Below are 24,937 nucleotides of genomic sequence, written 5' to 3'. Positions count from 1 at the left end.
ATGTCTACAGACACTGGGTGTCTCTGAGCCTGGAATCAAAAGGCTTTGAACAGCGAGACGTTCACTAGTTTGCCCATTAGTGAAACAGAAGAGTCGCCATGACATATTCCTACTGGTTTCGCTTCGTTTAAAGTCGGTAAACTTTTGCGTCGAGCTCAGATTGTTAGCACTAATTTTAAACATCATTTTTCGACAAAAGCGTCCCTTTGTCTTGCAACACGCCGTTAATCACTTAAGTTGGCTCTAACAACGATTCAAATAATTGTTATTAACTCGTAAATAATCGTTGATTGTAAAATTTTCTTCATTTGACGGCGGCATTTTTCAATACCCGTGACTTCATTCAAGGTCAAAACTCTAAAAACCACCGCTATAAATCAAAACTCCTTCACGCGACTTATGCCTAGAATAGCACAGCACGAAAAATTTCAAGCCTCGGGGTAAAACAGCGGCTTCACAAAGAACTCCGTTGTTGAAATAAAGCTTTTGTTTAGTCAGGTGGTAATGGTAAACTTGTGTTTTGAGTTTCGCGAAACTGTTATTTACTCATCTGTTTATTTCGTTAAAGTTTTGTTTAATGAACTTTTAATAAGCAACACATCAACCGCGTTTACGCAATTTTCGCCGACCTGAGCTTTTAAACTCTCATTATCTTGTCTTGTGATTTCGCACTCAATAAAACAATTTGTCAGATCTTTAACATAAAACACTCTGATAACAGACTAGGCATTGATTATCTCGTAGATAGGTAAATACGTAATTCTGTGTTTCAAACGAATAGAACCCCATGCAGGCGAAGCTTTCAAACAATTACGAAAGCATTGCGGCCATGTATTATTCGCGGTGTTTACAAAACCTTCCAAGTGCTAACGAGTTTGCTGACGATAAACAATAGAAATGTAAAAACACGCTTATTTCACGTGGTCTCACCTATTTCACAGTTTTTATATTTTACACCGATACCTCCCTGTTCTCAGGAGCGTTTTTCTGTTTACAGAAATCCCTTTTGAACTGGAGTTATCAAGTGTAGTATTATGAAAAGAATGCATTGTGGTTTCCTAGGTCTCTCGAGAACACTTCATGAGGCACTTAACCTGAAACAATGATTCTATGCCATCTATTTCAAAAAAATTTCGTACTTTATTGATCCATAATGTAACAGATATACAGATATCAAAGTATGTAGATCCTTCGTGCTAATCAGATCTTAAGAATATGTATATGTATATGATAAACGCCGAGAAATACTGTAGCTCTCCACGCGACACGGCAAGCGTCTCGAATAGTGTGTGATGAAAAAACGTAATTTCCTGTTGCATGTGGAGTGTTGACATCTCACGCGAAAGGGCGGAAAACTAATTCAACCTAAATATCTTCCCAATCCAAAAAGATCAATTACTAATTAAAACAACACTATTTGATTCTCCTCGATTTTCATCAGGAAAGCAACTTGATTGCAATGTTGAAACAAGGTTTTCGTTTACCTTTCTTTAAGACAGTTTTCAGACTTCGCTTCGATATACGCTTGATTCTTTATGTCAAGTTCGCTGAACGAAGTACTGTTGAGATCTGATTAAAAGTCAAGGACGTGTTAAGTTAAGATTGGTTCAAGTGAGAGTGATTATCTCTGATAATAACCTGCCTATTCCACGCGATTAAAAACCCATCATGATCATGACGTAAACACTTATTTGGTATTCGGTGAAATGCTTCATTTCATAAAACTGATAAATCATGGTATCCTCTATAAATTTATGAACTTTACAGATAGGTTTGAGACAGGGCTTCTTTCAAATACATACACGACGGATTATCTCGTTCAATCTTGAAACGCTGTCGTCTATCATAACTGTCGGCTTTGAACCGACCCTCTCTCACGGTGTTTGATTCACTCTCAACAGAGCTTGTTTCACTATCTGACTCCTGGCCTTTCTGAAGCACCTCAAACAGGTCTCCAATGTAGCGGATTGCAAAGCGCAGTGTTTGTATTTTGGACAGTTTCTTCTCTTTAGGAGCGAAGGACGAAGGCAGGTGATACCTTAGTTCTAACATAGCGGCGCTGATACTCCTCATCCGAGAACGTTCTCGAGCATTCGCTGTCTGTCTCTGCTTGCTCAGACCAGTAAGCCGCGGCTTTCTGCGCCGTTTTTTCTTTCTATTTACTCCTGCTTTGCTTTGCGCTTGTAACTTCTCAACAGCCATGTTTGGTCAGTAGAATTCTTGCCTTACGGTGTGGATTATTGGCGAGACTCTCGTAATATTGACCAACAGCGTTAGACCGATCTCTGCTTACTGAAATATGGCTTCCTCTTCCGCGTGTTAGCAAAATCTTTTCTTTGGCGCGCTAACCAGGGACTACTAGTTGAACAAATCCAATCGTGTGATCAGTTCTAATAGGAAAAACTTTCCAAGAAGCGCTTGGAATGTAATGGAAACGGGAAGTGGGCCAATTTAAACGAGTCGGAGTTAGGTTTACCTGAACGTATAAAGTTGCAGTGGCGCTCGTGTTTTCAACTGTGAAATCAACTTCTCTTTAATCAAATAAACCCCGACGGATAAATTAGAGGTTTGCTCTCCAATCAACCGTCGCTTCAAACTGACCAGCACATAGACAAAGAGTGATCAACATCATGTAGCGTATTTATTTCAACAATTGCACAAAATCACTGCAGGAGAGGAGCATTTTTTGGCTCCTAAAGAAGCTTCAACCTAGGTGGCCGGAAAAAGCTGTTCTACCACTCTTTGTTTAACCTTTCAGATGCGCATAAGGCATTTCAAGATCTTTGTCTCTCTGCAGACTTCGAAACAAAGCACTTGCTGTCACTAATAAACTAAGATATCAAACTTGTAAACGAGAACAAATTACTGACCTGGAAAAAATTTTAACTCTATGAAGACAATTTAATTCACGCTAATGACAAATGCGCAGTGTTGAAACACCGAGTATTTCCAAGTTACGAATAGCATATCAAAATCTTTACTGCCTTAAGATGAAGTTACAATAGGTTTCTAAAGGGAAAAAGTTCATGGTAGCATTCCTACTAGAAGGTTTTTAAGACGTTTTGCCTCCAGGGTCACTCGGCAATTAGGCTTCAGATAAAGAAATTCTTTCCGCCGAACTAAGCATTACACAATGTGGCTTCTACCATGAGACAATAAGCTACCTAGGGGAGCCTGACGCGATGTTTGTTTTATCTTGATGTTTTATCAAAATAAAACGGTTATCTCACTTCTGATCATGGTCGAAGTTATGAACACGAGGTACTGTGTCCATCGACTCTAATTTGAGCATCTGCCTCCGATCAAATATGCATGGGACATGATTATTTATCACCTTCCTTTCATGCGGTAACCAATCCTTTACAATTAAGCTGTTGGCAAATTACTTTAGGCTATTGCATAATAACTGACGCTCTCTAAAAATAGTCCATCGAAGAATTTGCATCATTACTGGGCAGAACTGTTACCGGCAACCTCTACACTGTCCTCGTCATAGACGGTTAGGCAAACGAGCGTGAATGAATGTCTGAACGAGAGCAGGTGAGGGATTAAAACGTGGCTGTCGGAAAAACAGAGGGCAAGGATTCGCACTCTCTCACAGGTCTTTAATCCTACTTTGCTGTTTATGAATTTCATTCATAACAATTCATTAGCCAATGTTTTGATATCAAGCTCCTATTGGCGTTGTTTGGTAAACCTCTAGTCTACATTATTTGTTAGTTTTATTTTCATTTTGTTCTTGTTTTGTGTGTGTTTGTGTATATGTGAACATTTTCTTCACTTGCTACGCAGTTTTATCTTTTCTATTTCTGGTTTGGTTGGCAGGCCTCTGACGGCCGAGTTCCTTCTACGGCTGTCTTTCTCTTGTCTAAGGCACATTTTCAATTTCTTGCTCGTGTTTTTCTTTTTTCCATATTCACTGTGTACCGAATAAAAAGTAAGACAGAGTGATGTAACCAACTTTTATCCGGACCTACCACGGCCAAACAGCGCGGTACACTTTCTTTCAGAGAAATAGAGGACTTAAACAAAGGAAAACAAATTAGTAAAAGATGACACAAAACAGAAACCTTTAATATGCGACGGCCATGTCGAGAGCCTAGAATTAAGTGTTGTTCTTGCCCGTCTACCTTCGCAGCTAACACGGGTTTGGAGTGGTATTAACATAGCTTTTTTTATCCACAAGGACTAAGGTTGGCCGCCGCTTGGAAAAAGTCAGTCGGCTCTCCTCTAAGTTTCTCACACTTCTTAAGTTTCAAAACGTCTGGAAAGCATAGCCATTTTAATGCACAAAGGAGTATCGTACATAATTAACGATGGACAACAAATACATTTTATTTCACATCAAATTATTTCATCAACTAAACGAATAACTCATTAGAAAAATAATCAAATCATGATAGATAAATATTTACAGTAGTGAATAACAGACAGAATGTTAGTTATTCCAGGACGTAAATCACTAACATCTGCACCAGAATAAATAGTTTAATGTCTTCTCCACATCTTATTTACGACTTCAAAATAAGCGAACAGCAAACACTTCAGCTGATTACAAGAGAGTGGGCAATTTTATTCACACTGGATCTACCACTTGATGCGCTGAAGTTGAACTTTCTAACATCGAGGAATTTTCATTCTTTTCTTGCGTTTCGGTATCGTCAACTCCAGCCGGATTGGCTATCAAACTTGTGTCTTCGTTACTTTCTCTAAAAAGACAAAAACAGACAGAGAGAAAGTCGTTAATGATTAACTAACTAAATAAATGAATAAATAAATAAATAGAGACAGACAGATGTATTAATAAAATACCGAAAAAGGATTGAATGAAGTTTTTTTATCTCAAACACCAGAACTCTCCACGTTCCCATTATTGAAAGCTTGGGGAGCACATCACCAGAAGTGAACTTATTGATAGTACATTGCTGTAATTCTATCCTAGATACCTAGAAGGTCAATTTTCAGTAGATGTATAGGATTTCTTACTACTGTAGGTGGATCAACGGATTTATCAACTATATGTACCACTTCTTTATTAACACATCAGTATTACAAAACATCAAACAAAGATGTCTCATAAACACACAAGGATAACTTACACACGTGGTTTGTCCTCCAAAGGCAGAGTAGGAGTTGGGCGATCCTCACTGAAGGGTGTGTCTGGAGAAAATTTCAAACGAACCAAACAATCTCGTCAGGCTGATAGTCGTCACTTATAACACTGAAGATATGGGAGAGTGTCAGGGCTATATGAGCAAAAAGTGCCTTGAAGGTTCAATGTTTTCAAGGCGTTTTGGACTCGGCCCCAAGCCTTGGTGCATAGCATGACGGAGTGCATTAAAAAGAAAAATTGTTTTGTAAATAGACTGAGAAAGATGGTAAGTTTCGAGCTCGGTAAAGAAATGTAGAAAGGAGACTTTCGTCTTGTCACGAGCGTGTGACAGAAGAAAAAATTCTGAGTTCCCATGGGGAATTGAACCTCAGACCTCCAATTCCGCGTTCCGAAGCTCTACCACTGAGCCACAGAGACTCTACGGTGAGCGAGGTCTATTACGAAATTCTTAGGCATACTGCTAGGATTAGCAATGTTGATAGCCTCATGTTTGTAAATAGAATGAGAAAGATGTTGAGTTTTGAGCTCAGTAAAGAAATAGACAAAGATGTTTTTAGTCTTATCACGAGCGTGGGACAAAGGAAAAATTGTTTTTGTCCCCTTTCATAGTCCCAAAACGAAAATGCAGCAAAGTCTATTGTGCGCAATGTTTAGTTAGTCCATTTCCATCAACAGCCGAACATCTTTTGCTGTCAAATAATTAAACCGCCCATCTCAAATATACGTCTTTCAGTGATGTGCGACGGCGATGTCCTCAATAACGCATGCGCAACTTATAAAACTAGAAATGCAAAGATTTGCAACCGGAAACATCATAGCCTTTTACGTCTGCAGAAATCTGAGACCATCTTAGAGAGCGGCTTACTAGGTTGTCAATCAAATCAAAGGTAAGTGTTTTTATATTGCTCGCCCATATCATCCTTGATCCGGAAAAATCTAACGCGTGTAACCGTACGTTGTAGTTTTGAAATGCGCTCATCTTAACTTTATTAAAATGAATACAATCTTAGTGCAAAGATTTCTTGGGCTAGTACCACAGATTAAGGGCTCAGAACAGGCTGGAGTACTTTGGCTGACACAAGTATTTGTTTTTTCAAGCGTTTAATTTTGCTTTGTTGAATTTGTTTTCTGTTTTCACGGAGGGATCATGTTTAGCAGAAAATTGAGCCCAACCAGAACCGTAGTTCCCAGACAAAGGATCGCAGTAAAAGAGATATTAGAGAAGTCTATAGACTGAAATATCCGTCATGTTTTGGAGTTTTCATAAAGCTCATAGGAAGGGGTTTAGAGGCACCTCTCCTATAAGGACTCTACCGTTCAAGGTGCCCTTTTTCTAGTCCTGAGGGGCACCCTTGAGTTAAGGCCCACCTATATTGGTCCTTACCTGCAGCTGGTCTGTCAGCTGTGTTGAAGGGTACTGTGTGCTTAGTCTTATCAGGCTGTACCTTTTCAAAATCAAACAAGACACGAAATTAAATCGTTTGCCATTTGAAAACGACGCAGACCTAATTGTGGGAGGTAAAACATTACTTGCAGGCCAACATTGAGGAGGCCGTAGGAGGCAACAGGTGTCCCAACAAATGTGTTTTCGGGAGTAAATAGAGTATGACGATGGTTGTCAACTTTGCCCCAAGGGTTTTTCGCCAGGTTCTCCCGCATTTCACCTTTCTTCAATTATTAACAGTGATTCCACATTATACAGTGAAGGAACAGCCATATCTGGGACAACTTTCCGTGAAATTCGACCTTTGTCCAAGGATAGGGCTATCACTCGATCATATATACACTCGATTGCAAAAACGTTGACACCTAATGAGCTTGATTCACGAACGACAAGACCCATCACCTTTATGGGAAATGTTCGCACAGATACACAATCAGTGATTTACTTCTCTCATTATTCATGGAAAATCTTTTCTCATGATAAAACGTTTTCTTCCGGGAAAGTTTGGATAGCTCTTTGCTGAGTCTCATCGTTCATTATAAACGCTTGTTGCGCGTCAACGTTTTTGCAATCGAGTGTATATATATATATATTTGTTTTCAATCGATGCACATAATTTAAATCCATAAAAATATATTAATTTGGATTGTAAATATTCTAACTCACCAAGGTTCTATATGGTCTTCCAGCTGCGTAATCTTTCGTATCCGTAACGATAACTGCAGGACCGTCACTCTAAAAAAAAATAAAATAATAATACAGGATTGAATGAAGGGAAGTGAGGGTGGGCTGGAGCGTTGTTGTCGTACTGAATAATTATTGAGTGATCACACCCCACCCCTCCCCTGTGTGTATCATGCCATAGCTAAATACATGTAGCCAAAGGTTATAAACTGAATTCGCTATTCTTAATCTGTAGTAATCTTCTCATCCACAGCTGGGTTCCCTGTGAACTTGACGTGAGCCACATAATAAACATACCGCGTACACCACAGCAGCATGCTGAAGTCTGGCCGCTTGTCGTTGAAGGGAAGTTCTCAGGAAACTTTCGTCCTTCAGTGCGTGTAACCTAATACCAGAATTTCGGATGTTAAACATTCACATTTTTTCAGCTTCTCAATGCTGAACGAATTAGGAACAATAGTATAACGACATGTTTGCCTCATTCAAAGACGGTGGAGTACACGTAAGGAACTGTTGTTGACTAAAACGGACTCACGTTTGTTGCAAAATGGTGACTTTCATTTCCCATGTTCTGTTCACTCTATCAAGTTCTTTCTGCAACCTAAAAATATAAATGGAAAGAGAAAGAGAATTATCTAAGCATAGCCAGTCAGTCAGTCTCTCACTGAAGCAAATCCGTAGTAAAAACTCGTGCAGCTTCCTGCCAGGCTGTCACAGAGGTTGTGTCAAAAGACAGGCAAAATAGAAGCTGGCCTTCCAGCCAGGCAGAACCTGGCTTGAAAAGCAACTTTGAAAGACACGGATAAAATTACGTTCGGTCACTTTCGAATTTTCTGACCCGTTTATGAGCGGATCACTTCATAAACCTCACCTTAGAATCTCAGCTTTCTGTTTCTTCTCAAGTTTTTGTAATTTTCTTAACAAGTCATCTTTCTCAGACTCATTTAGTTGAGGCTTCTCCTGTACCAAGAGAAATTATGAAAGCAAATAAATTATGTAAAATTACTTAGAAAAAAGAGTGAATCTCGCAAGGTTTTTGCGCAACGAGCAGAAGAATGTAGTAAGTCACTAAGGTTCAAAATTCATGTGCTATATCTTGTTCTTCAAGAAGTGGGAACCATGCAGGTTTTATTTGAGAGGTAATTCAAAAGAAAGCAAGAAAGCCTGGATATTATCACGAGTACGTGTCCTAAAACTAAAACCAGAACCTCCCTCTGCCCCCTCTTCTCAAATACCCAATATAAAAGTAACAGAAAACATGTAAGAAAACAGATTATTCAGAGAAGATTTTTGTTATCAGTGCAGAGATTAGGAAAGAAGTTCCAGAATGCAAGATGAACCAACGATCACATGATCATTGTTCTGCATAATCGTGGAATGCAAGATAAGAGCTCCAAGATGGTACAAATTCGCTTCCCACTTAAAACAGGAAGTTTTGTCATTCATTTACCTGTAAACTTTTCACTCGACGAATCAATAATTATGTAAACATTAAAACAATCCACATTGTAATTTTTCCACGTTTAACCGGTTTCCTACTTCCGCTTAACGACCACAAAATTCTGAGAGTTGTCAGATTTAAAACAAAATCTTGTGTTGCACATAATTCAAGGACATAGCAACACTTAAAAATAATATTTACTACGCCAAAAAATGTTCGGAAAGTGAAGAAACCCCTCTTTAGTCAGCAAATTCAGTTTTCATTTACCAGGTATAATCCGTATCGCGTTTGGGAATCGTTTTATTGTTCACTTGAAAGCTCTTTACGTCGCTTTTAAGGGCTTAAATGTCCATAGCTTTCCATATCGGGTCTCCTTCCGTAAAGTTACTTTCATTTAAAGCTCCTAAAAGTCTATCTGAATCGAGATGGAACGGAAATACCATCTCGAAAATCTCAAAACTCGCGGCCAAACTGGGCGGGAACTTTTCAATCTCGAGGCATTTGTTTACTGACGTCAAAAGCGTTGAATTTACCTTCTTTATTATGAAGTGACTTTTCACATATCGAGACCTTAATTTTGTTATTCATTTCATTGCATATGCATTTCACTCGAGGCTTATGACAATGAATCAACAAAACTCTGTGCATTAAAAAAAAATGGACTTAACCTTCCGGATTGTTTCCCAGATCTCTTACCCGTTGCCCCTCACCCGGCCTTACCATTCGCCTGAGCCTGGACACCAAGACGCCTGGCTCATAATGGACAACTGGGACCCGCTCAGTAAGTGGTCGTCCGATGACAGTGGTGCTTTCAGATGGTGCAAGAGTGGTGGACTTTTGGTGCAGGCACGTATGAGGTAATAAATGAAGTAATAATAATAATAATAATAATAATAATAAAATCTTTATTACCGTGTCAATGTATTTAGCTCATAGAGCTAATTGGGGACACCTACTATTACTAAATTAATAAAAAAAAAACTATGTACAGTATCATAATAAGTAACAATACAGCCGATAAACTATGCATTAAAATTTTAAAATATTTAGAAATATCAACAGTGTTCAGATAACATAAAAATACTTGTACCATGCAGATAATTAAAAAAAATCACGTGCTGCAAAGATTGCAGCAGTTGCCACTGTCTTCCACTAGGCTGACCAGGTCAACTCTACGGATTCTAGTTTTAAAGATACTAAGGCTTGGTAGTTCACGCATACCATTTTCTAATTTGGACCAAATATATGGTCCTTGATACCTTAGTGTGTGTTTACCATAGCGTATAGTGTTAAGTACAGTGCATTGTGCAAGTTAGTTGAGCAAACTTATGAATGTAACTGAACGTCTGGATCGATACTGACACACTACCTCATGGGATACTTCTGCCTGACTCGCTATGCGCCCAGCTGAAACTAACAGATGGACTCGGCTCGAAAAACTACCCTTTCTTCCTTCTGAAAACTAACGCACTCGTGTACACCATACCGGTACCCCGTCATGGTCATTTTGTGTGACATCAGTTGAGCAACTTTATCAACAGCGTCCACTGCTTTCAAAATCGAGTATCCTTCCGCAAAATTACTTGTTATTTTGAGCTCCTAAGAGTCTATCACAATCGGGATGCAACGGAAAAATCATCTTGAAAATCAAAAACCAATCGCGGCCAAACCGGACAGGAACTTTGAAGTCAATCGCAGAGAAAATCTTTCCATCTCGAATTTGTTTGACGACGTCATAAGCGTCCACATAAGATTACGAAGCTAATAGTTATGTTATATGCTTCACGTAACGCACAGTCTATATTTCAAGTAATTTGACGCATGGAATGTGTAAATCAATGCCTTTCGACATGAGTCCAAAAGTCACGACGCAACCAAAGAAAACTTGAAAACTTTACACGACGAACAAAAGAACCCTTCTTGGTCGAAAACAAGAGTCTCGTAATACCCTGAAAAATCCTTACATTTTGCAAATGTAGAACCAATAACAAAAGAAATCTTAACATGATCTTCCGTTTGGCTTACAAGAAATGCCTTCGAAAAGTTCCATATCTCCAGCATAACGTACCGTTCAATAATTTTTATTTACTTCACAACGTAACTGTATCCAGAATAATGAAAAAAAAAAAAACAACACCAAACTGGATCTTCTCCGTAAATCTGATAAAACAGAAAATCAGTCAAACAAGCTTGGCCCTTAGTTTCCGTTAGACGTAAAATCAAATCTAGATAGACTGGTGACGACACTTTTTTACCCTGTAGCATAGCTCAGGTCAGGTCAGCGGTCACTAAACAAGATTTTTTAAAGCTTCGAGCGAAAGAGGCTAAAAGTTCCATTTTTTTCCTTAATATTTTTCTAACTTCTTAGTTACTACATGTGAGTGTTACTGTATTAAAGTCTTCTGGTAAGAGAGGAAACGAAAAACAGTCCAACGATACACCGGAAGATTTCGAAACGTTTTTGCGAGAATCGCTTGCCCAATTGAGCGAAGGTCAAAATAAGATTCTTTAGTATATCAATTCTTTAAAACCCAAATTCTAACTCAACGAAGCTTCCTTGTTTGATATCTCCGGACAACTTACGACTCTCAACATAGCTCGCCTAAATGTACATACCTACCTAAACGTTCAACCTGTACTAAGTGATTCTAATACCTGTGCAAAATTTCAAATCGGGTGATAAACCCTTTTTCTACAGGATCCTTAGACAAATATTACATACCTTAGTTTGCTGGCTCTCTATCAGCTTTCTCTTCTCATCTATGATTTTTTGTTCTTTAATCTTCTGATCATGTGCTCGCTGCAGCTCCTCGACTTGTTTCCTCGAAGCTGCCATTAACTGACAGAAAGTAAAAGTTAGAGACGACTTAGGTTGGACTTTTAACGAAATAGAGAAGGCAGTGGATGTGGAAACATTGGATTTGGATTGAGCTTAAAAATGGCTGAGCAGTTGAAGTTAAAACTGAGTGATGATGTATAAATAGAGGAAGCAACTGACTTTGATCAAGAAATGGACTCAGGAAACGCAAAATTGAGTTTGGAAAAGTCTCAAAAGTAATGGAAAGAGTATCACCAGTTGTACAAAATATGGTAAACACGTGGAGCACCTGGCCAGGCCAGGCCATGCCGTCTAACAAAGATATAACGCCCAGCGAAGACTTGTGCATACATGCACCTGACCATTTTATTATCGTAAAGCTTGAACACGATTGGCCGATAGGCACAGGGATACATGTATGTTGAAAAAATGAACGCATTTGATTAGCAGAACAGTTTGAGAGGAATAACATACATTTGTTTTCGTCTCCTGCAGTTTATTGTCCATCTCTCTTTCTAGCTGTGCCCTTTGACTTTGTAGCTGCACAAAGGAACACAAACATAAAAAGTTTAATTAAGGATTGTAAAGTTTACTCCCACTCCAAACTCGCTGCAAAACATCGCTCATTATCTAAACAATGTTTGTGTTGCGACCCGCTTCCCCGTCAAATTCTGTGAAGTACTAAGAAGTTTTAGTGAATTAGATTTTTCATTTGATCAGACATAGGTTCCTTAAAAAAAAATACGCGATTTACTTTATCTCTACATGACGGAAAATTCAAATTTTCTTTATTTAAAATACTGAAAACTCGCTGCAAAACAACGCTCTTACTAAGAATTTTTAGGGGATTAGATTTTTCATTTGATCAGAGATAGATTTCTCAAAAAAAAAAGAAAACAAAACGCAATTTATTGTGTCTACATGACAGAAAATTTAAAATTCATTTATCTAAAATGCTGAAAATTATGCTTATTTATTTCACTTAAAGCTCACATTTACCGAGAAGAAACAGTTTCGATTGAGCGTTGTATTCGACTCAAATGAAAAACATTGGAAGGTTCAAGAGTAAAATAAGTACAGATTAATTCTACTGACCAGAAAATGCTTTGATTTCATTGGAAAATGAAAATTGGACTTTTCAAAGCTGAGAAACTTTATCTTGAAATAGGTTTGATCGAAGTTAAACGTGGTATTTTTAATCAGAATCATATTAATATTAAACCAGTCACCAGTCATTTAAACTGCCCTTCGTATAATGTAATGGAAGCTATCAAAATAGAAACAACCTTTCAATTTGTATAATTTAACGGCTTTTATATACAAGTACCGAGTTTATCTGTATTAGGAATATCTTCATATTTATTGCTGTTATTTCTTACAAGAAAGAATATGGTAGTTTGATCCACAGTTTTGACCTCTTCATTTTGCTGGTTAGAAGAATCTTGATCAATAGAATTTTTATGCTGAGAAGAAAACATGGATAGTGAAAAGTAAAATTGTAGACATCTACAAAGACTACAACTTCATATATGCAACCATCAAAACATGCAGTCCTCCATGATTATGTTTATCTGTAAACGTGCTTGAAACATTAAGTTTAGCTTCAAAGAATTGAGAATATTTTCATTCTGATAGCAGTTGCAGGCCAGCCCGATAAAAATAACCCTCCCCCCGCCAAACTTTGTGAATTTTAGAGATTTTATGTTTAATGTGTATACATATCTGGAGGAATTTTTCGATATATCAATTGATTATGCAGTAACTGGAGTTAAAGTTGTAATTAACAAGAATTCTTTCAATATGTTGTTATGGAAATACTAGAGGGCTATTAACAAATCATTGGTTGGACTGAAACTAAAACACACTCCTAATTTGGGCCTTCCATGAAAAAGTGTCTGGAAACTAACCTCAGCTTTGAAGTTGTTTCGTTCATGTTCAGCTGCGAGCAAAGCATCGGAAAGATCTTTCTTCAACTGGTAAAAACATCGTGATCACACCGGGAAACGAAATAAATGACATGATAAGTAATCACACGGTGCACTGTGTTAATTTTCCAAAACAGATATATCTTGTTATAGTGTACATGATAAGTTGAATTATTCACACGTTTTGATTGTTTCCTATTCCTGATCTATTAGAAGACCGACACATAGATGACATCAACATTTTTATCTTGTAAAATAAATAGATTTCATGTTGCCGTGGGTCTGTACAGTAATAGATCCCATCAGACATTTTGAGGTCATCTGTGATCTATTACTGAACAGAAACATGGCATCATGGGATTTATTTGCTCAAGGAACATGGTAAAACACGTATCTTCGTGATCGAGAGGTCTAGTTCTGGCCAATTGCCTTGATGATTGTGTTGTGTTTCTTAGGCGAGATAATCAATCTTGTACGGTTATTCTCTTCACCCGGGAGCGAAAAGACGTGCTAAGCAAACTTTTATGGAGTTTTAGTAAACTACTGAGAACTCGATCCAAGAGGACTAAAACAACAAAAATAATCTAACGACAACTCAACCATCTACAACATATAAATCATTTCAATCACCTGTTGGATTTGCTGTCGATCACCTCTAAGTTGTTCATTTAAATCGTCAATATCAGTTGCTGAAAAGAAAATAACACCATCAGAGATGTTTACACACACATGTGTTATACTATGAATACTCAGATTTTCCAAGCTGTGAAAAAAATGGAAAAAAATAAGCAGATCTTGTACATAATACACATACCATAAGGGCCCCATTGAGAACTGTCAGAGTGGCCTCTGAGTTACCTCTTAAATTTTTGATATGCGTTCAACGCGCATATTTTGGTCCCCTTATCTTAGAGTAGCACTATGATTGTGAATATACTTCTTCGACTGTCAAACTCACCTAAACGCCTGTTTTCAGTTTCTTTGTCATCTAGCTGATTCATCAAATCATCCACTTTATTTTCTAGTTTTTCAACTTCCTCTCGCAGCTCATAAATCTCAGGATTTGTAGCAACACTACTTGCTGATTTGGGTCTGTTGAGTGCATCCTGCAGTTCTCTATCTGCTCTTTCCTGTGCATCTCTCATCTGCATCTTCATCATCTCTATGATGGAGTCCTGCTGTTGTTTAGCTTTTTTCTTTTCATCATCATCGTCTTGGACTTTTCTGAGCTTTTCCGAAAACTTCGCTTTGTCTTGCTTGCTCTTCTTTGCATAATACTCCTTAATTGAGAACATATAATCAAAGGTAAGCTTAAGTGTATACTGGTGCCAAGTGGCCCACTCAGTTAGTGCTTATCCCGGTTTCCTTGGCATGAACAACCAAGAGTATCACTACTCCCCCCTGGATGAGATGCTACTCCACCACAAGGTTACCCGCAGCATTTCATCAGGCTTCCCTGACAATTCGTCAATACCCATTTATACTCTTGGGCTCAGTTGTTCAAAGGGAGTATAAAAATCCAACGGTTAAATTGCTATCCAGTAGATAAGTGTCGTGAATACTTGTACACACTGCACTATCAACCAGATAGAGATATACATGTATCCAGTGGATAGCGTTGTCCACCCTTCAAATAGCTGAGGCTTGGATGAGGAAAGTCACTATGAAAGTAAAGTGTTTTGCCCTAAAAGACAAAACATAGACCAGACCTGCATCTTCCACAAGTAAATTACCATAAAAGGAGTGTCATATGCGTCGTTCAAATAACCCTGCACCTGACTCCAAAAAGTTGCAGTTACTGGTATGAAACATCATTTAAACTGAGAGCCTAAAACATACTCCCCTAACAAGAACTAAAGTAGTCTGAGAGTAAAGGTTTCATCAGGTCCATCAAAATATCATGATATATCAAATGGACTGAGCTACAATTGTTGTCATGAAATGAAGAAGTAGTATCTTAAAGTACAGCTGTGGTTTGGAGATTGCATTCTTTGCACTTGTCAAGAGGACTGCAAAAGAGAAATCTCTACCTGGTGTTGGCTGGAGATTTGGGTTATAGCATCAGCAAGCTGCTGACGATAGCTTCTTCTGATAACATTAACACGCTAAGAAAAAGAGAAAAAAAGAGACATGATCACAACAAACTAAAATACTTAATAATCTGATTATGGAGTTGAGATTTCTTTTGTGTGATAGTTGATGAGGGTAAAGCCTCATTGGGTCTGTCACTGTGCTCACAATATATCATATGCTCAAAACCTCAGTGGGTCTGTCGCTATGCTCACAATATATCATATGCTAAATCATACACACATTTTGATTGGTTCTTGTTTGTGATCTATTGGGGGACAGATGTATACATGTAAATGATGCCCCCAGTGACAAGTATTTGCAACTTTGTTATATAAAACAAGCACTTTAGTTTCCATGTTGCCAATTGGGTCTGTGCACTAACAGATCGCTGACAGAAGATGTCAAAATGAGGAAAGAGCATCAGTGGCATGCTCAGATGAGCTGCATGTGCCACTTATGTAGTACAGTATTTTGATGTTATCTGTGATCTGAAATATTACTGAAAAGATGCATGACAATTAACATGGAATCTATTATTTGAATAGATCACCAATAGCACAAGCCATAGAATTGTACCATTTGTGACAGAACCCTAGTCATTTTATGCAGACCAACATTTTATACTGACCAACGCCAGTTCCTTTTTTGAAATGTGGATTCCTTTTCACACTAATTAACTTACATCTTCATGCTGTTTCTCCAGTTCCAAGATTCTGTCATTGACTCTACAATATCTGCAAGAGGAACACATCACAAACTTTACAATGCACCCTCTACCCACACAAATCTTACATAAAAACACAAAACAGGATAAAAACTGAGAGAAAATAAAATTCCTCTTAAAGCAGTGTTTCTGATTTCATTCACCTAATGGATTGCATGTAAAAGTGAGAGGCATAAAACAACAATAACAATCAGTGTTCAAGTCAACAACAACAATAACAACAGCAACAACAATTGCAAAATCCTGACATCTGACATGTCAGATGATCATGCCATCTGCACCTTTATCAGACTGAGCTCATTAATAGTTTCAGCTTCACAAAAGAAAAGGCTTAACAAACTCCTAATCTTACAACACTCTCTCTGTATGACTGTACCCATACTAACTGACCCTAGAGTGTCAAAAGCCAATACTTACAAGTCCAAAGCTCTCTCTTGCAGTTTATTCTCATAATCTGCTTGAAGAACATGTTTAGCATAATGCAAACTCCTTTTCAGATTCTCAATGTCCTTCAAAGGAAACAAGTAAATGTCAGTGAGTAATGTGTTGGAAAATGTTCCATCATTTCCAGAGTGTCTATTTGGTGGTTTGAGCTCCAACCTCACTCTTCCAAAGTTTGATTTGTGAGTTCCCCTTTACCTCTGAAATAATTCCCCCTCCCTCCCCTACATGTAAGTGGGTAGAAATTTTTCCTTTTCCTGGAGGGCTGTATCAATTCTAATTTCCCACTGAAAGACATAAATATTGAGTGAAGGTTTCAAAGGGGAGCATCTGTTTAGATACATTAACATTGCAGTTATTACTCCTTCCATCTCATTTCCCCTAACCCCTCCCCCCCCCGCCCCACTGAACCTGGCTTGCTTTTTGTTCACTCTCTAGGTGTACATGTTAACACCTATTTTTGTGACAACCATGTGGTTCATGTTGAAAATGATGCTGAATTAGGTACAAAAGAAATTAAACTTTCAGAGCATGAAATCCCTTGAACTTTGATATATGTTTTTTCCTTTCTTTGCACATTGTCACCACATATATCTAAATACCTTTGCTGTGGCTGATTGCTTGTCTTTTGGTGTCAACCCTTTCTTTATCAAAAGTATGTTAACTCTCTTATTAATAGTGCAGTAAGCTTGTAAGCTCCTTTCATTATACATCTTGCTACTTCTGTATTTGGTTGCGACAATTGTCTACAATTATTTCATCAAAACTGACCCTGACAAGATTTTGTAAGACTTCTGTCATCTCCTTTAGCTGTGCTATTTCTGATACTTCAGTTTGCGAAGACCTGTCTTGACTGAAGTAACCAACACGGACTTGGTCTGCAATGGATGGTCTAAAATAAAGTTATTGAGAAGATGAGATGATTATGTACAAAGACACACAGGAAGAAGAAACAGCATCAGCCTTTCCATGTGTCAATTAACAACTGGTTCATACGTCAGCGTGTGTTCATCAAGGTATGAAGCACGCAGGAAGTTTGGAGAGCACAAAAGATGCGTAAGAGGCGTAGCAACTCTAGCTTCTTGAGTGCTCTCCAAACTTCCCAAGTACTTCATATCTCAATGAACGCACCCTGACATATGAACCAATCGTTTTATAACATTTTCAACCCAATGGAAAATTTTTTTCTTGAGGGATTTGTTTGTTGATGTCATGAGCGTGCACAATAGGAATAAAAAGCATGCTTGCACAATTGAATTTGATTAGACTAATTTACTAGCTATGTTATAAAGCATTACATTTCATGGATCTGAAAATCATACACATGCAACTAAAGTTTTGGATAGAATTCTGCCTTTACAATGTACATACATCAGATTGGTAGTAAGAAAGTTGGAAAGAAGGCCAAGACATTCTAAAAAATTGAATGTTGTTTTTCAACCAAAAATTTTCTCTTTCTTTAGCTGGTTATCAGCCTGGGAAAAGATATAACAAAATAATCTTTCTCAAGACAATCAAGCACAAAGGGAAACTGCAAAATCTTGAGGCAATTTTCAGCATCCTGGATTGTTGCTAAGAAATTTGGCTGCTGGCTGAGATTTCAAGTGAGGCAGCTCAAAGATGGTTTAATTTGACACCCAGCCTGAAAACATCATTTGATTCCCAAAAATACTACCTACCATTTCAACCACTGCCTTTTGCCAGTAGTCAGCACTTAGCAACACCCCAGAGCATCTAAAAGTTAATTTTGAGGCAAGGAGTAGGAGGGACTTATCAGAGAAGGGGCTTAGATGGGAGACTTGCATTTATAGCACACAGATGACTCTAGAGATCACTTTTAAAAAGTCAGCCACAGTATCAATAAATAAAAACTATTTGCCAAAGTGGAGGTGGCTAGTGGTGGATATAGGTGGCAAAGTAAATATTCACTGCTAACTGCTGACACTGAGGTGAATAGTAGTTTTAATATATACTAAAATAGTGCAAAAATATAGCACAAAAACATTATTTTACCCTCTGTATTCTTACATCAATTACAATATTTTCTGGCAAATTCCTGCCTGAGTTGCTTGGAGCAAAGGATTAATTCATAGCAAAGGATTAATTCATAGTTTGACTAGCCAATCAGAATGCACTCTCGGTGCTATCCACTGGTTATAGTATATACTAATCCATATCGTTTTCATATACAAATGATGTATTTGAACTACTCTACAATTGGCAGAATCTGTCCTCATTTTTCCAGCCAATTTTGCCACCATTTCAAATTATCTCATCAGTGTGACAAAGTCAAAGGCATTGACAACATTAAATATAAAATGCAACACTTTGTCATATTTAAAAAAGGAATGGAAAAGGAAAAGCATATTCCTCTTGCTGCTTTACTCCTTAAGTATTTTTAATTCTCTTTATAGCTTCAAAATGTATTTGAGCATCCTAACAAGATCTTTCCTCAAAATTTGTGTTATCCATCAGTCTGTAATTATTCATTTTCCTACAGTAATATATTTTCAACTCACTGCTTGGTTTTCCCATGCGAGGGAGGAAGGACATAAAAGCGTTCTCAGCCAATAGATAATTTAAGTTTACAGGCGTGTACATAATACTCAAATCACAGCAGGTGTTATCTTAATTTTTGTGTTTCTGCCACTTTACATGGATCCGCTTCACAGTACTCGAACAATCATCCAGCTAAAGGGCTGTTAAAAATCTACAGATACATTGATGGACCACTGAACGGCCTGACACAAAATCAGCTTTCATTTCCCTGTGATCTTTCCCTTCTCGGGTTGGAAAATAAATTATCAATAATTATCTGGTTCGTCGCCATCGATTGTTGCGATTCGTCAGTCACGGATATAAGTGCGGAGGATTTAGAAATCGGTTGTAAATATCGGGAAAAGAAAAATACTTCATCTCTCAACAAGATTCTCTGACAAAACATAAATAAAGAAACGGAAAAATAAAAAGAGGTTCTTGAGGTTTTCGAGGTTAAACGACCCATTGATGACGCAATGAAAGAAATAAGAAGTCGGAGTTTTTGGATCTGGATATAATACTAAGCTTGAAATGTTTCGACATCAAAAACATATTTTCAGGTTTGAAAATGAAAATCTGGGTGGCACTACCTGACCAAAAAGAACGGAGTAGCTTATCAGAAGTCAAGCCAAGATATGGTTGATTGAATTATTTTCTGTTAAAAAGCAGCTGTAAAAAGTTATTAAATAAATGTACAACCACGATCAAGAGTCGCACTCGACGGAAACCAAGGATAAAATGATTCAAATCTACCTGTATTCATCCAGTTCCATTAACGAGTCAGGGAAATTCATGAGTGCAGGAGAAATAGATCCTGGTCTTGACGAAACACTTTTCCTAACTGTAGGTGACATTTCAGGCGTTTGGATCGCCTTCGGCTCTGCCGCCATGTCTTGTTTTCTTTTCAACTTGCCTTAGTAACCGCGTTCAGCTCGTAAGGTAGCCAAGGGTTACCCAAGGGGGAGGGGTAGATCGAACAGGCTATATATACGCTATTTTTTTGGCGCGTCGTAACCACCAAAAACAGAGAGAACAAGAAGAAGGAAAGAGAAAAAAAAAAAAAAAAAAAAGAACCGGGGAGGTGTAGGCATCAAAATTGCCTTGGTATGTCATAAAGGGGACTAGAGAGCTAAGGGCTTGGCAAATGTAAATATCTCATGAATTCTGTTGTTTCCAGTTGCTCTGATTTTCAAGATCCTGCTATTTCTTTCCCACGAATCGAACAATACGCAGAACAGATAACCTTTTCATTTCGAGTGCCATTATCAATGTTTTTTAGATAAGGTATGTGTAAAGATTTAATGACTCCAAAGATATTTTATTATAATTTTTGGCAAAATATATTGTAACTAACAATCAGCTGAATGACTACGTGAGTTATCTTCGCATATATGATTTTCATCGATATCCACAGTCATTTAAACAGATATATGGTTTTATTAAAAACTAGGTCATCGGATAATGCAATTATTTAAGAGTTTCCGTTAACCGCCGTCTGGTTAGCTCACGTGGACTATTGTGCGGGAGGTCTGGGTACAAGACCCAAACCGGACCCACACTCAGGGTCTTAAAATAACTGAGGAGAATGTGTTGCCTTTGTTATGATATCTGCAAGCGGTTAGACATTCTAGTCTTCTCGGATAAGGACAAAAAGCCGTAGGCCCCGTCTCCTGCATCTTCTCAGTACTGGTTGGAAGGGGACGTTAAGGAACCCACACACTTATCGCAAAGAGTAGGAGACGTAGCTCCCGGTGTTGTGGTATGCCCTAAGTTCTGAAATCGGGGGCATCTGCTAAATTTCCTTCAAAAAAATTAGAAAATGCTCAATGCAGTTTGACCAAAGGTGCATTTGATCATATTCCGATGTTAGTTTGCGCCTAATAAATGATAAATTATTATTATTATTATTATTATTATTATTACTATTATCATGGTTAATAGCCTTTATACCATGCTCTACAAGTATGGTAAGTGTACATTGTACGTAACATTTCGTTTGTTCTTATAGTTCTTATAATAATGTTGGGAAGATTTGTCTTTATTTTGGGGCATTTTTAATTAAATCATTATTCCACTCGCGCTTTTTGGACATATAAACAATAACCTCTATTTAGCGCGAAAATATGTGCGGATATTTGTCCACGAACATTATCTGTTCCTAGATGCTCAAAGTTTTCCGACAGCTAAGCTCGAGAAAAACTGTAAGCTTCGAGGAATAGATAATGCTCAAAAACAAATATACGAGCATGTTTTCCAACAAAATATATAAAGACTATTGAATTAATTATCGTTCAAGTATTTTGCAACGCGCATGCAAGTATTTTGTAACCTGGGGGGTGGGGGGTGGGTCGAAGGGTTTTGAATGTGTCACATGATTAAGCCCCTTAGGGTCTGTGGTATTCCAATAGGCCCCCCCCCCTCCCCACTCGCCTCATTGGCATTCTACTTTCTGTAGTCCCAGTCTTTTTACTCTGTTACTGCAACGACGACTGATTTCCCTTCCCACTCTCCGTGAAAACCATGTGATTCCCCCATAATTCTCGACTCCCCCCCATCCCAGGTAAGGTGATAGATAATAGGGACCTTAAGCAGTCAGGACGGCAACGCCAAGGAAGACTTCGATTGAAAAACGAATTTCTGCCTTTAATTAGAATTTCAAAAATGGCTGCATTTGTTTACCGTCTCATGAGGCGCCACACCTCAACTTCAGCATAGCGTATAAAAGAAGCGTTGAGTTAAAATAATTTGCCGTCGCGGTTTCGGTTCGCAGGCGATGCAAATTGTGATGATTTCACGTTGTTGTTTTGCATAGGACGGCTAAGAAATGTATAAAGTTTTAAAACGCACGTGCCGAGCTATTGTTCTGCCAATTAGATCTTTTGTTTTTCTATGTCCTAGTTGCCGTCACCGACGTGGTTTGCTTAAGGTCCCTAATGCCTGGTCACCTAGGTGATAAATAATGTCTGGTCTCTTAGGTGATTCACTTGAATTACCTGAAATTCTGTGAACTGCCCTCTGAGTCATTAGTAAGCGAAGATTTTCTTTCAATCGAGCGAGAAAGAAAGGTGAGCAAGCAAAAAAAAAAAACCAACTCTTTGTGACGTAAGGAAATATGTAAATAGAAATTTGGTATTAAAACACCTGGATATGCTTGTTAGCTGCTTACAGAAGACTAATTGTATTTTAATCTTCAGAATATCGACAAAGTTGACATTTGTTTATATAGGTCAGCTGTTAAAATGCAACGTTTTTCCCTCCCCTGATACCATCGTGCACTTCAAGTTTAAGAGAGGGAATAGGATTTTCCTCGATCGCTTTAAAATAATTTCCGACATTGTATATCTCCCTAATTCGATTTGAAAGAGGTGTAAACTTGTCCAGTTGGTGCGAGTGAGATTTTTTGTAATTGCTTCTGCTTATAAAAGCAAGGAATTTATGTCGCATGTATTCTATTGAGTATTTACATGCGATGCAAATGTTCAACATACATTTGAAGATATTTGGAAATTATGTTACTTTCTTAGCTAGCTTATTCAAACCCTGAGTACGAAAAATTCAAAGTCCAGAGCTAAATGTTACAACGAAAAAGCAATATGTAAAAGAGACCTTTTGAGTGCATAATGAAAATTTAATTTAGAGAAAACGTGATATTTGCATTTTAGGACTAATGACGGAATGATTTTCATGCGAATTTACCAGTGTCGACACAAGGCTAACAGGACTTAGCTTGGGTTTCAAAGGCGCAGTTTGCTGTTAGCTCGATAAGTCGATTATTTGGTTTAAATACAGCTCGTCATTGCAACAAAGAAATTTCATAAAGAGGGATTGAAATTTATGAGCCTTTTGGTGAAAAGGCAGCCCCAGGAAAACGAAAATGTCCAACGCTTTTAATTTCATATTCGTCAGTATCTGTATACTTGAGGCAGTCGTAATCATTGTTGGAAACGCTCTCACCTTCTGTGTCTTCTGGTCTCAAAGATCACGTCTCAAGGGAACTTATTATATTTTAATGAACCTCGCTGTTTGTGACTTTCTGGTGGGATTAACAGAGACTGTTATTCTAGCATGCTCGGAAAAGTTTCGGGAAACTACTGCACCAAACCGTAGTGGAGGAGAAAACGTGTATGGTTTTTGGCAGGGATTCCAGACCTTCTCTTCTATCACGTCGGTGTTTTTTCTTGCACTAATTTCGCTGGAACGGGTTTACGCTGTATTATATCCTCTGCGCCACCGCGTTGCAAACACAAGTGCTTATATTTACAGTATCATTGTTGTGTGGGTACTCGGAATTTGCTTGGCTGGGATAATTTTTTTGAAAATCTACTACGCAAAAGTAAACGAGATAGCTTTTGTTTTATCTACTCACTTGAGCCTATTTATTGCTCTGCTGATTACCTGTGCCAGTTACATCACGATACGCTATCGATTGCGCAGAACAGCATCATCATCTGAGTTAGCCGAGGGCCGTATCCACAACCAATTCAGTGTAGAACACAGCTTGCGTCTTTCCAGAACACTTCTCGTGGTAGTTGCTGTGTCGCTGATTCTTTGGCTACCGGCGTTTTTCGTGTATACCGCGAGAGTTTTTTGTCTGAGATGCATCCCTGAACCTGCAGTATGGGTCGTAAAAACCTTGCATTTGGCAAACTCCATGGTGAATCCATTCGTTTACAGCTTTAAGATGACGGTTTTTAAAGATGCATTGAAAAAAATGTGGAGAAAACGAAGAGCAAACATTGAAATTGTAAGACCTGTTTCTGTAGAATTGCAGTGAGGGCAACTCTCCCGGTGGTTTCAAGAAAGTATCAAAATAAGATCTGTTTGATCAAGGTTTCTTAGACGTATTACGCAAGTTCCAGTATCAGCATTCTTCTTTCTTTCATGTTACTAGTCAAGTTCCTCTCGAATTCAATAGTGGATTTACTGGCGCGCATTTACTGAACTTTGCATTTACGGAAAATAATCTTCCTTACGTATTTTATTTTCCAATCAGTCTTCTAAAATCTAGTCCCGGTTTCTCTAAAACGAAGCTTTGTCTTCAACCGCATATAAGGACCTTGTTACCTTTTTTGTCTAATGTTCAAATTTTACTGTTTATTTTTCACGGTATTTAACGTATAACTTCAACACGGAATTAACCACGGAATCTCCCTCCTTTAGTTCTTAGCATTTTTTAATTTTTTATAACAAATCATCAAAGAAACCGGTCGTTATTTATCTTTGGGACCAGGAGGAAGGGGGGGGGGGGGGGATAGGGTCAGGGCAAAATCTGGCTCTGTAATGTTCTAATAATTCCTCCCTCATTGGCAGTCAATTTCCTAAAATCCCTTATACTCTGTTGGCGACGACTGATCCCCTCTCTGTCCCCCCTGAAAACCATGTGATTCTCACCTAAATCCTAAGACTCCCCACGAAGACTATTCCCTCACCTATCTCGTACCCAGATCCTACCGTGTAACTGAAATGTAGGATCTTACAACCGCTTGGCCGTGGAAGGTTTGGGTACAAGACGAGTCCCTCCCTTACTTGAGGCTGAATATGTTAACTAATCTAAACGTGTCCATTTTAAGGCATGTCCTTAAGGAGTCATAAGTTGAGGTGTGCTGTAAGCCTTTTTAAAACCTTTTATGGTAGCTAGCATCTAATTCCTGCTCACGCTATTACTGGCGAATCAAACATTAAGGGCTTGAGAATACCGGAAATTATTACCAGCAGCTGAACGCTATTAGCTTGGTT

At 38.2% G+C, this 24,937-nt stretch overlaps 3 protein-coding genes and 1 long non-coding RNA gene across 9 annotated transcripts; 2 read left to right on the top strand and 2 right to left on the bottom strand.

Annotated features, from left to right (window-relative positions):
- Positions 1–1,120: 1,120 nt before the first annotated feature.
- On the bottom strand, positions 1,121–2,620 carry LOC113672390 (musculin). Its single transcript, XM_089182353.1, has 2 exons — positions 2,477–2,620; positions 1,121–2,358 (listed from the first exon to the last, which is right to left on the bottom strand). The coding sequence occupies exon 2, from the start codon at positions 2,200–2,202 to the stop codon at positions 1,762–1,764; it is 441 nt and encodes a 146-aa protein (XP_089038479.1). The 5' UTR covers positions 2,203–2,358; positions 2,477–2,620; the 3' UTR covers positions 1,121–1,761.
- Positions 2,621–3,460: 840 nt separating this feature from the next.
- Positions 3,461–4,827, top strand: LOC149040367 (uncharacterized). The gene is made up of 2 exons (XR_016179743.1): positions 3,461–3,601; positions 4,187–4,827. It is a non-coding gene; the product is annotated as an uncharacterized LOC149040367 (long non-coding RNA).
- LOC113672440 (uncharacterized) lies at positions 4,249–20,255 on the bottom strand. Of its 6 annotated transcripts, none has more exons than XM_089182347.1 (19): positions 19,955–20,131; positions 17,435–17,555; positions 16,640–16,731; positions 16,181–16,232; positions 15,456–15,530; positions 14,384–14,705; positions 14,056–14,114; positions 13,408–13,473; positions 12,880–12,963; positions 11,975–12,040; positions 11,405–11,521; positions 9,403–9,516; positions 8,113–8,201; positions 7,777–7,842; positions 7,539–7,626; positions 7,224–7,292; positions 6,498–6,558; positions 5,100–5,160; positions 4,249–4,709 (listed from the first exon to the last, which is right to left on the bottom strand). In XM_089182347.1, the coding sequence occupies exons 1-19, from the start codon at positions 20,089–20,091 to the stop codon at positions 4,577–4,579; spliced, it is 1,872 nt and encodes a 623-aa protein (XP_089038473.1). In that variant the 5' UTR covers positions 20,092–20,131; the 3' UTR covers positions 4,249–4,576. The 6 variants fall into 6 exon arrangements, with proteins under 6 accessions (XP_089038473.1, XP_089038477.1, XP_089038475.1 ...); XM_089182351.1 differs by lacking the exon at positions 19,955–20,131 and adding an exon at positions 18,343–18,392; XM_089182349.1 differs by lacking the exon at positions 9,403–9,516 and having other exon boundaries at positions 19,955–20,130.
- A 2,747-nt stretch (positions 20,256–23,002) lies between these two features.
- LOC113672458 (sphingosine 1-phosphate receptor 1-like) lies at positions 23,003–24,415 on the top strand. The gene has a single exon (XM_027188747.2). The coding sequence runs from the start codon at positions 23,076–23,078 to the stop codon at positions 23,973–23,975; it is 900 nt and encodes a 299-aa protein (XP_027044548.2). The 5' UTR covers positions 23,003–23,075; the 3' UTR covers positions 23,976–24,415.
- Positions 24,416–24,937: the final 522 nt, after the last annotated feature.

The sequence above is a fragment of the Pocillopora damicornis genome, chromosome 9 (genome assembly GCF_964200805.1).
Source record: "Pocillopora damicornis chromosome 9, jaPocDami1.2, whole genome shotgun sequence".
In the NCBI taxonomy this organism is placed as follows: Eukaryota; Metazoa; Cnidaria; class Anthozoa; order Scleractinia; family Pocilloporidae; genus Pocillopora; species Pocillopora damicornis.
This window is presented reverse-complemented; position numbering and strand designations above follow the sequence as displayed.